The following is a 12,031-nucleotide window of genomic DNA, read 5'->3' on the forward strand; positions in this document are numbered from 1 at the left end:
TTATCACAATAATTCAGAGCTTTAAATGCTATCAACCTAGTATCTTTTTCAAGCCTTAAATTTGCCAGAAAACTTTATATTTCAAGAGTGCCCTCTTCTTCCCCATTAAAAGCTAATGTGATCTGCATTATTTCAAGTACTCATATTTTTTCCACCATTAAAGAAAAATAATACATGAAGGATATTTTGATGTATTTTTCCCACAGGTCCCTCGCATTATTTTGTGGTTGATGGTAGAGTTGGCCATCATTGGATCTGACATGCAAGAGGTCATAGGCTCAGCCATTGCTATTAATCTCCTGTCTGTTGGAATGTAAGTAGGTTTAAGAGGTTGATTGATTTTATTTCTGTTTTTGCTTTTTTAATGTAATCAAAGATTTATAGGTGCATTGAAATCTGGGCCTAGTGTGTTCTAACACGGGACTTTCCCAAATGCTAAACTCAGGTTTACTGTGGCTTGCCCTTTTTTTGACAGGTTGTATGCTAATGTTTGCATTTACACACAGTGCCTGCAAAAAATTAAATTAACACACCTTATTAAATCTAGTTTAAATGTTGCATTAAAGCATTTTGCAGTAAACCTTTTTTCCCCATAGCCTTAGAACTTAGATCCTTATTTAGAAGGCCTTTTTCTTTGTAGCCCCTGATCTATATCTGAATAATAGAACATGCATTTTTTTCTCTCTGTTATTTTTTTTTTAGAATTCCTTTATGGGGTGGAGTGCTGATAACTATCGTAGACACTTTTGTCTTTCTCTTTCTAGACAAGTATGGTAAGTGGCAGGTTGAATAAGTTAAATTATTGGGCATATATATTCAAATATGAAAGTTCTGCAAGAAAAGGGTTGATTCATCTGTCTATCATTATGCTATATATTTAGTTGTCCTATTTGTCCAACAGTTTTAACTTTAAATGGATGATATGAATGTCACTGCTAATATGGATAAATTTAGTTCTAAACTAAATTAAACTAAACCTTAGGTTTGTATACCGCATCATCTCAACATTCGCAGAGCTCATCACGGTTAACAAGAATTAGGGTGGAAAGGAACTCCAGTGGAGGGAAAGATGAAGAGGAAATTTAGAGGACTAGAGTAAACAGAGAGGGAGGAAGAGTTACATTTTTGAGAATAACCAGGTTTTCAGATGTTTACGGAAGAGTTGGAGGGAGCTCAGATTCCTAAGTGGGGAGGTAAGGTTGTTCCAGAGCTCAGTGATTCTAAAAAGGAGGGAGGAACTTAGTTTTCCTACAAGGGAGATGCCTTTTAGAGAGGGAAAGGAAAGTTTCAGTTTTTGGGTGGATCTGGTGGAATTGGGGTGAAAGGATAAATTTGGACCAACATTGAGTTGTCTAAATGCATCTGTTTTGTGGACCTAAGGTTAAAAAAAAAAAAAAATAGAACCACCGTATTGCCCAGGTTGCATTTTGTGAAAATTTAACACGCCTAAATGGTTTGTTTTCTTTATGAAGAAGTTGATTCCTTCAACCAGAATTGTTGACAGAAATTAGGGGCCTGATACACAGAAGGAGTTAACTGGGCAGGAGAGGCTTCTCCCTTAGTTAAATTCTGATGAGCTGGACATTTGCCAATATTCAGTGACACTTAATCTGCATACATCAAGTAGCGCTATAGAAATAAGTAGTAGTTAACCAGGCAGTGCTGCTTCATTTTAGCTGTAACCAGCCATGTTGAAGTTAGTTGAGGGGTGATCCTAGGGTGGAATCAAGGCAGTCCTCAGAGGTATACAGGCACTGGTAATACTTTGTGCTGGTGCCCATTTAAGTAGCAGTTGTAATTATGCCTGGTTAGCTATTATGATTCAGTCTGGTCACTCTAGTCCACTCTTCCAGGCTTACTGAGGGTTAGGCTGCAGGAGCCAGAACTCTTAAGAATATGGTCAGAGATCAGTTGCAAAGAAACATAGAAAATGACGGCAGAAAAGGACCACGGCCCATCAAGCCTGCCCACTCTAATGACCCACCCCCTAACTTCCTCCATGAAGAGATCCCACATGCCTATCCCATTTTTTCTTAAAATCTGGTACATTTCTGGCCTCAATTACCTGTAGTGGAAGATCATTCCAGTGATCAACCACCCTTTCGGTGAAGAAGTACTTCCTGGTGTTGCCATGAAATTTCTCACCCCTGATTTTCAATGGATGCCCTCTTGTTGCCGTGGGTCCTATAAGAGAAAAGAAATATTCTTCCACCTCAATATGGCCCGTGACATATTTGAACATCTCAATCATGTCTCCCCTCTCTCTGCGTTCCTCGAGTGAGTATAGCTGCAACTTACCCAGTTGTTCCTCATACAGAAGATCCTTGAGTCCTGAGACCATCCTAGTGGCCATTCGCTGAACCGACTCAACTCTCAGCACATCTTTTTGGTAATGTGGCCTCCAGAATTGTACACAATATTCCAGATGAGGTCTCACCATGGCTCTGTACAACGGCATTATGACTATGTTGCATAGTTTGGCGTCATCGGTAAATAATGTAATTTTACCTCGAAGCCCCTCAACCAAGTCTTTTACGAAAATGTTAAATAGGATCGGGCCCAAGACCGAGCCCTGCGGCACTCCACTGATCACCTCCGACGTTTCAGAGAGGGTACCGTTCACCACCACCCTCTGAAGTCTGCCTCCAAGCCAGTCCCTAACCCATGCAGTTAATGTTTCACCTAATCCCATCAAACTCATCTTGCTCAATAACCTGCGGTGTGGGACGCTATCAAATGCTTTACTGAAGTCCAAGTACACGACGTCCAGGGACTCACCCATATCCAGCTTTCTTGTTACCCAGTCAAAGAAGCTGATTAGATTGGATTGGCAGGACCTTCTCTTTGTAAATCCATGTTGGTGGGGATCTCTTAGATTCTCCTCATTCAGGATCATATCTAATATGTGTTTGATTAGCGTTTCCATGAGTTTACTCACTATCGATAGGAGACTCACCGGTCTGTAATTCGCAGCCTCCATCCTGCATCCCTTTTTGTGGAGTGGAATGATTTTAGCCGTTTTCCAGTCCAACGGGACTCTTCCTGTACTCAGGGAAAGATTGAAGAGCGCGGATAACGGTTCCGCCAGGACGTCACTAAACTCCCTAAGCACCCTGGGGTGTAGTTTGTCTGGTCCCATGGCTTTGTTCACTTTGAGTCTTGATAGCTCATAGTAGACACTGCTGGGCATAAACTCGAAATTTCGAAACGGATCTTCCGAGCTTACCCTTGTCTGCAACTGTGGACCAGATCCCAGCGCCTCGCAGGTGAAGACTGAGCAGAAGTATTCATTTAATAGTTCGGCTTTATCAGAGCCCGATTCTACATAATTCCCGTCTGGTTTCCTAAGGCGTACTATCCCATCTGTGTTTCTTTTTCTGTCACTAATATACCTGAAGAAGGATTTATCGCCCTTCTTAATGTTCTTTGCTAGATTCTCTTCCATTCGGAGTTTGGCCTCTTTGACTGCTGTTTTGACAGCCTTAGACTTGGCCAGATAGTCTTCCTTAGTCTCCCGTTTTCCTGATTGTTTGCAGGAGATAAATGCTCTTTTCTTCTTTTTTTATGAGGTCTCAGATCTCCGCAGAGAACCACTGAGGTTTATTGTTTCTTCGCTGTTTACTTACTGATTTTATATAGCGGTTGGTTGCTTCATGTAGGGTTTATTTCAGAGTTGACCACATTACCTCTACATTATCTGTTTCGACTTGGTTTTGCAGCACCCGATGGACGAAATCTCCCATGCTTTTGAAGTTAGTGCCCTTAAAGTTGAGGACCTTTGTTGATGTGCTTGATCTAGTGAAACTTTTCCTGAGGTTGAACCAAACCATGTTGTGGTCACTGGAGGCCAATATATCGCCTACCGCAACCTCTGTGACATTTTCTCCGTTTGTGAGTATCAGGTCCAGTATCGCCTGATCCCTAGTGAGCTCTAATACCATTTGTTTGAGTCGTGCTCCCTTTATGGAGGTTAATAGCCTTCTGCTGCTGCTGGTCGTAGGGGAAAGTTTGTTCCAATCTGCATCAGGCATATTGAAGTCCCCTAACAATACTGTGTCTCCACGCAAAGTGATGTTCTCTATGTCTTCAATTAATTCTATATCCATGTCTTCCTGTTGTCTTGGGAGGTCTGTATGCTACGCCAAGATACAGGCATTTGTCATTCCCCCCTGGCCAAGTTCACCCAGAGGGATTCCCCGGTGTACTTGACATCTGCGATTCTGGTAACTTTGATGTCCTCTTTAGTGTATAGTGCTACCCCCTCCTCCTATTTTGCCCTCTCTGTATCAACGAAGTAAGTTGTATCCCGGTATAGCCATATCCCACCCAAGGGAGTCTGTGAACCAAGTCTCGGATATCGCCACCACATCTAGGTCGGCGTTCCTCATTTCTGTCTCCAATTCCAGAATTTTATTGCCTAAACCGTGGGCATTAACGTACATAGCCTTCCATATCTTATGTTTGCTAGGTCTCTGTGGAGGTTTTCCAGCCTGAGTTAGTTTGACTCCTATAGTACTGTTTGCAATGTGTTTACTTACCTCACACTCAGAAATGGAGTGGCAACTTACCTCACCAGGATGGTTACTTACCACGCCAGTAAGTGAGTGGGTACCCTCCCCCCCCAAAGGTCCTGCCTCGGGGGCCTCTTTACCCTTAGGGTAAGAAAATTACTATTAAACAAAAATGTAGTCTCTTGGTCTTTTGTGTCAGTTCACAAGGCTACTTCATAATTTATCAATTGTTCAAAGTTCAAAAGGTTTCCAAAAGGGCACCAAAATAGCCTTTCAATCCACAGTTCCCTCCTTATGCAAACTTATGTAAATCACCTTTCAAATATGCAAATCAGCATTCAAATCACATATGAAAGAATCAGTTATCTCTGAGGTTCAGGGAATCAATTCAAATCAAGCTTGCGGGATGGAATGCTTCTGCCACCTCTCACGTAACCTTTCCTGACTAGCTACTTCCACCCTTACAGTAAAAGGAACCTATTCCAACCTAGCCTCAGACCTAGGTTGTCTTCTTTGTCTGCCTTGAACTATGGTGCCTGATGATAGGATGCTTCCCCATCACAGCTATGTGGGTACTTCACTGAATATCGGCCATATCTACATTGCTTCCATCTGGCATTGAATATCTGGATTTAACTTAACCAGTAACGGTCAGCATTTAAAAAAACACTTGCCATTGCCTGATGAATATTGACTTTAAGAGCAGAGGAGTCCAACCGTTTGGCTTCCCTGGGTCGCACTGGACAAAAAAAATTTTTGTGGGGCCACACAAACACTAACAAAAAGGTTGAGCAGGTCCCAATTTTTCAATCACTAATATAGAAGATGTACATATCTCAAGTTTCAAGTTTATTAGTATTTTGATATACCGACCATCAAATGTATCTGGTCGATTTACAATATTAAGAGGATAAAATATAGAAAATAAAAAATTTTTAAATAAAAGTTAAATCTAAATATAAAAAAAAAATAAAATAAAATCTTGATGAAAGTAGGGAGGAGGAGGAGGAGGTCAGGACAAAGACTTGATTACAAAGGATATGAAACAAAAGGGATCTCTACTGGCAACCCCTTTTCCTCCTACCCCAACCTGACCACCTGCTTTGATGCCATATTGCACCAGCCCCTCTCCCTGCTCCCCTGACCTGACATCCCCACAACTCTTTCTGCACTTCAGAAGCCTGCCTGATAGTCTAGTGAAGGGGTGCCCAATATGTTGATCGCGAAGGCAACGCAAGTCAATCGCGGAGCCCATCCCAGGCTCCGTGATAGACTCACATTGCCTCGCGATCTACCGGACCAATCAGCCTTTCTCTCCCCTATGTCCCCCACCGCCGCCCCAAGCTCTCCCTGCAGAAGCGTTCTCCCCAACGTCAATTCTGACATCGGAGAGGAAGTTCCGGGCCAGCCAATCGATGCCTGGCTGGCCCAGAACTTCCTCTCCAAAATCAGAATTGACGTTAGGGAGAAGGCTGCTGGCCTGTTGCAGCGCTGGAAAACGAAGAACTCAGCAATGGCGGCGTCTGCGGTGGCTTGGGGGCCAGAAGTTGGCGGTGTTTCCAGAAGTCGGTGGTGGCTTGGGGGCCTGTTCCCAGATGACAGCCCCGGCAGTTGCTTGGGGAGAAAGAAAGGGGAGACAGAAAGACAGGGAGGCATAACAGGGAGACAGAAAGAGAGGGGGGGGCAGGGAGACAGAAAGAAAGGGGGCAGGGAGACAAAGGGAGAGAAAGAAAGTAAGAAAGGGGTAGGGAGACAGACAGAGAGAAAATGAAAGAAAGAAAAAGGCAGGGAGAAAAGACAGAAAGAAAGGGGAGGGGACAGGGAGAGAGGAAGAAAAAGTTGGATTCATGGAAGGGCAGAGATGTTGATTGGGGAATGGAATGAAGTCTGGAGGAGATGAAGCATGCAGGAGGCAGAAAGAAGGGAAGAAATATTGGATGCACAGTCAGAAGAAAGTGCAACCAGAGACTCATTAAATCACCAGACAACAAAGGTAGGAAAAATGATTTTATTTTCAATTTAGTGATCCATTTTGAGAATTTATATCTGCTGTCTATATTTTGCACTATGGCCCCCTTTTACTAAATCGCAGTAGCGGATTTTAGCGCAAGGAGCCTATGAATGTCGAGAGCAGTGCGGGGCATTCAGCGCAGCTCCCTGCGCTAAAAACCGCTATCACGGTTTAATAAAAAGGGAGGGGGTATATTTGTCTATTTTTGTATAGTTGTTACTGAGGTAACATTGCATATTTTAAAGTCATCTGCCTTGACTTCTTTGAAAAAAAAACCTCAAATATAAATGATAATTAACACTTTCTCTGCGTACAGTGTGCTTTGGTTTTTTTTTTTATTTTATTTTTGGTAGATGATTTTGATTTGGTCATTTTAAAAGTAGCTCGCAAGCCAAAAAAGTGTGGGCAACCCTGGTCTATTGGCTCCCTCCTCCCTTGACAAACCTCTTTATCCCTGATTTAATAAAAATGAAACCCTTTTCTCACCCACCCAACTCACCTCCAGGTACTCCCATTCCACACACATCCCCCATACCTTAAGAGAAGGAGCAATCTATAAGAATTATCCTCCAAATGTGTTATGCCATCCTTTAAAAGCTGTCCCTCTACTGGGGAATATATTGTGCTGTAAGAGGAGGGGAAAGCATTTTGATTCCAGTGGAAATGTTTTAACTTGTAACTTTTATAGGAGTAGCAAATATATTTGATTATGTGTGAATATTTTACCTCAGCAACATTTAGTAAAGATGTGCTTGTACTTCCTCATCCTAAAATCTTCACTCAAATAAATTTACAGCCAGCTGTTATCTCCTTTAGGTTTGCGAAAGCTGGAAGCGTTTTTTGGTCTTCTCATTACAATCATGGCTGTAACATTTGGATATGAGGTAATGCTGCATCAGTGACTTACTTAGTTTAATGCGCATAAAATTTATCATTATCACTTATCAAACCAGTTGCAAACTGTTGTCATCAGAATGTGACCTGGGAAATCAGGATTCAGTTTTATTGTTTGAATTAAACTGAGTATTAAGACTTCTGCAAAGAGAGCTAAGTCAAATATACAGTGGTACCTTGGTTTAAGAGCATAATTCGTTCCAGAAGCATGCTCTTAAACCAAAACACTCGTATATCAAAGCAACTTTCCCCATAGAAGATAATGGAAACTTGAACAATTCGTTCCACATCCCCAAAAACTTAATTACCACTGCTGCCTCTGCCACAGACCCATCCACGCGGCTCCTCCAATTCTCCTCCTCTGCTGCTGTTGGTTGCCTCTCACTGCGGGTGGTGCTGGCTAAGCAAACGCCGCCACCGCCGCCGCTGCAACAGAGCCCGACTTGACACTGTTGGCTCTGCCGCTCCCGGACGCTGCCCCCCCGGATGCCACTACCCCTCTCAAGTGCTGGTCACTCCTGCCAGACGCACCCCGACTCCCATGCTCTACCCGAGGCCACCGTCACTGCTATCGCCTCTTCCCCCCCCTCCCCAACTGGCCCTGTCCTTACCCCTGCACCGCCGGTGATAAAAGTGCCTGCTGCCGGTCTGCTGCTGAGCCTTGAGCATCTGCGCATGCTCAAGGCCTTCTGGATCTCATCCTCACCAAGATTCTCATGAAAATCTCAGAGAGGGTGAGATCCAGAAGGCCTTGAGCATGCGCAGATGCTCAAGGCTCAGCAGCAGACCGGCGGCAGGCACTTTTATCACCAACGGTGCAGGGGTAAGGACAGGACCAGTGGGGGAGAGGGGGGAAGAGGCGATAGAAGCGCCGGTGGCCTCGGGGGGAGCAATACTGTTGGTTCCCGTGGTCGGGTTGGGTCGGGTGGGGACTCGCAAATCGAGTCAATGCTCGGTTTACGAGTCAAAAGTTTGCTGAGTGTTTTGCTCGTCTTGCAAAACACTCGCAAACCGAGTTACTCGTAAACCGAGGTTTGACTGTATTAACCTTTTACATGCTTGTATCTCTTTAGTTGAGTTTGAGAAAAATAATCCCTTTAACATTTTACACACACAGAAAAAAAAATCAGACTGAAATGTAAAGTAAATGTTTAATTATTCCATGGCTTTTTAAGGGAAAGCTTAACATTAGAGATTTTTTTTGTAAAGATGAGGTTAATCACCTAGGCTAGCTTAATGGCTCTGTGCAAGTGCCTTGCCATGGGGTAGAATTTTGATTGGCTTTTTATTTATTCATTTATTGCAGACACTTGATATTGCACTACTCACCAGGGTGCAACAGAGAAGTTCATAATTAAATTTAAAGGAAAGAAATGACAATCATGTTAAAAGCAGAGGGGAAAGAAAATGGGCTTTGAGGACTGACTGGAAATGGGGCTGCTTCAAATGTGATTATCATAGGCTTTCTCCCCCTTCCCTGCAGTGAAATATCCCAACTATTGTTCAACAGTGACACTTGTTATCTTGCTTGAAAAAGGACATGTTTCTGCTAGTCTGAGAGTTTTCAGAGCTATGGCTGGGTTGGATCTGGGAAAGAATTCTAGGTGAATATATGAAATGAAGATGTATGGCCTTGTAATTCCTAAGTGAACGGGTACTGATTTGAAATAGAAGCCCAAAGGAAGCTGGTAGTTGAAAAAATAAATATAAAAGTCTGCAAAGATTTGCTGGGTAAAAGTCATCCTAGGACAAGCAGGCAGCATATTCTCACATGTGGGTGACGTCATCCATAGAGCCTGGTATGAACAGTATTAAAGTGAACTTCATGACTGCCCACACTGCGCATTCGTGAGTGCCTTCCCACCCGATGTAGGCTCGTGATTCCTCAGTTCTTTGTTCTTCACAGAGTGAAGAAATGCATTTATATGGACTTCATCCATTTAGCGTTGCTTTCAACCTGTGTCCTATACCATTCTTGCCTTTGGCTAGTGTTTCTTTTAAATCTTGTATTAAAAAAAACAACAAAACCCACAACTTTATTTTCCTCACTCGGACTTCTGCCTTTGGGTGAGACACTGTTTTTGGGTGGGGTGTCTTGGCCTTTCTGGGTTGTTCTACCTTTGCTTTTTTTTTTTTTTTTTTTTTTAATTTTTTTTTTTGAAGTTTTCCCCCACACAGATTCATCATTGAGTTTAATCTTGCCGACAAAATATTTCTGTCCATGTCAAAACTGTTGATGGGGTTTAAAAAGTGCTGTCTGTGTAAGCAGCCTGTTTCCATAATGACCCACACAGCTGAGCTTGCAGTGTTTGGGCCATGAACATCTTGTGGACTCCTGCCTGCACTGTTCACCTTGCAGAAGCGCTCACTAAAAGCCAGTCATATTCAACAGGAGAAGCTTTTCGGTGCTTTTTGGTTTCGCTATGGACACCGGTAAGTATTCTGAGCCGGCTGTACCAGCATTGACATCGGCATCGTATGTCATTCCAACATCGGGGAAGCCAGCTAAGAAATCATCCTCTTTCCAACCAGCATCGCAAGCCTCGACAACATCAAGTCCCTTGATGCAGGCTTAGAAGCGACGCCACCGCTCCCCATCTTTGCAGGTGTTGTCTCCTTCAGGGCGTGCATCCTCCTCAAGGTCACCTACCCCTAGACACCCTGCACCGATGGTACTGACTGTTTAGCCAAAGGTACTGGTGCAGCTCTTTAAGAAGCAACTCAATGAGCTCTTCAAGAGGGAGATTGGTGACATGTTCAAATTGCATGCGACACTGCTGTTAACGTCGACTCCCTTGGTACTAGCCCAACCTAAGCATAGCACCTCAAGGCCACAAGGTACTGAATCCAGAACTCCTTCGAGGCGTTGGTCTACATCACATCAATCTACTAGTAGACAATGATGCTCACCATCAAGACATCGATCCTCAACCTCTCAGCGATGCTCTTCATCAAAACACTGTCGCTCTTGTGACAGGGACACCGCACTGTGCTCCCCTGACATTGATCTGCAGCCTTGTAGTCCTGTCCCTGTGTCTATTCCCAAGAGTAGAGCAGTGCAGCCTGGAAAAGTTAAGCAGATTTGTGCTGTACCTTTTAAGCCTGTCCCTTTAAGAGGAGACAGAGAATTACCTTGGCTTCAAGCCAGGAGGCCTCTGGCGTGCTCATTGAGAGTAATTAGGGAGGAGGGGCCTGAATCAGGTGAGCCCTTATCCTCTAGCAAAGCTGAGCCTGGGGAGGAGCTGGTTGGAGAGTCCAGGGGAGGAGACCTGGGAACTGATGGAATGATAAGTGAGGACAGAGTTTTTCTGCTGAAGAATGACTCATGCTGGAGGCCATGCACTGTAGCACAGCTTGTAAAGCAGGTCAGAGTTTTAAAGCTAAAATGGGCAAAGTTTGCTGACTGTGTTTATTTTTCTCTGTGCTGAAACCTGAGCCTTGGCACAGGAGTGTTGCCGTTTGAAACGTGCTCAGCTGAAATGTGTGTAAAGCCAAGTCGGAAGCTTCATGTGTTTGGGGACATTTAAGAGAAGCTTGGGTTTTGGAGGTTTTTTTTTTTTTTAATGTTTTTTTCTCTCTCTAATGTTTGAGAGAGAAGCCCAGAAGTGTTTTTACTTTGCCTGAAGAAGAACAGGGAAGTGGCTGTAGTGTGCAAAATATACCCAGCATAATTATTGGGTGGGTGGGCTTTTTGAAAGAATTGGGATTCAGCCTACCTGGTCCAGGCAAGTGGCATCTAGGCCCAATGCTGCTTGGAATAGCAAGGGCCTAGCATTCTGGGTTAAGCCAGCATTAAAGTTTGATTTCTTTTCCCCTGCTGGGGAGAGCAGGAAAAGGATTTTTGCCTTTTGAGGTTTTTTTGTGTCTGCCATAGGCACGGTGGGAGGGGATAGAGGCAGAGAAGCCAAAGCTCTTCTGCTCTCAGGAAGAAAAGGACTATTTTGATTCATTGGTTCTACATTGTTGTTTTTGAATGTGCTGCAATATTCTGTTGAGAGTTTTGGTTTTGAGCTCTGCAATTGCTACCCTCATGGAGCAATGAGTGGCTTTAAGTCAAGCCTGAAAATAAAATTTGAAACCTTTATTTTTCACCTTTAAAGACTGTGTGGTATCCAAGTAAAGCCAGGTCCAGCAGTGTGCATGGGAGGCACTGAATCTTAGGCCGCTAATTAGTCACAGACCCAACTACTCGGTCAGATAGGGCTCCAACCAGCTCAGGGAAAGTTAGCCGGGTGTCCCTGTCACACTCTTCATCGAGGCATTGACGCTCTTCTTCAACTAGACCTTCTGTATCGTAACATCATCAATCAACTGTGCATTGATCCTATGCTTCTGTAGATAGACCTTCCCATCGGTCCTCCTCTTCATCAGATCGGTACTGAAAACATTGAGGAGCATTGTCTTGTCATTCTCCACATACCACATCCTACAGGGAATTACCTGTGGTGCCGACGGTTGATTCTTTCCTCTTTCAACACCATACTAATTCCGAGTGTGAGGCCACTCTGTCTGCTCCAGCACAGTAAGGTATACCCTTGGATCCATCTCCTCCTCCCCCGAGAAGGAGATCTCCACCTGAATCGTCTTTCACTAAATACATTAGACCAGGGGTAGG

General features: G+C 43.8%; 1 protein-coding gene across 5 annotated transcripts in view; it reads left to right on the forward strand.

Annotated features, from left to right (window-relative positions):
* Positions 1 to 12,031, forward strand: part of SLC11A2 (solute carrier family 11 member 2) — a 194,705-nt gene that overhangs the window by 105,227 nt on the left and 77,447 nt on the right. For all 5 annotated transcript variants that reach the window (XM_033935870.1, XM_033935868.1, XM_033935871.1 and 2 more), the window contains 3 exons: positions 207 to 313; positions 703 to 773; positions 7,339 to 7,406. In XM_033935870.1, coding sequence (XP_033791761.1) covers positions 207 to 313; positions 703 to 773; positions 7,339 to 7,406 — 246 coding nt within the window. The remainder of the gene's footprint in view (positions 1 to 206; positions 314 to 702; positions 774 to 7,338; positions 7,407 to 12,031) is intronic.

This window comes from Geotrypetes seraphini, chromosome 3 (assembly GCF_902459505.1).
Source record: "Geotrypetes seraphini chromosome 3, aGeoSer1.1, whole genome shotgun sequence".
Taxonomy (NCBI): domain Eukaryota; kingdom Metazoa; phylum Chordata; class Amphibia; order Gymnophiona; family Dermophiidae; genus Geotrypetes; species Geotrypetes seraphini.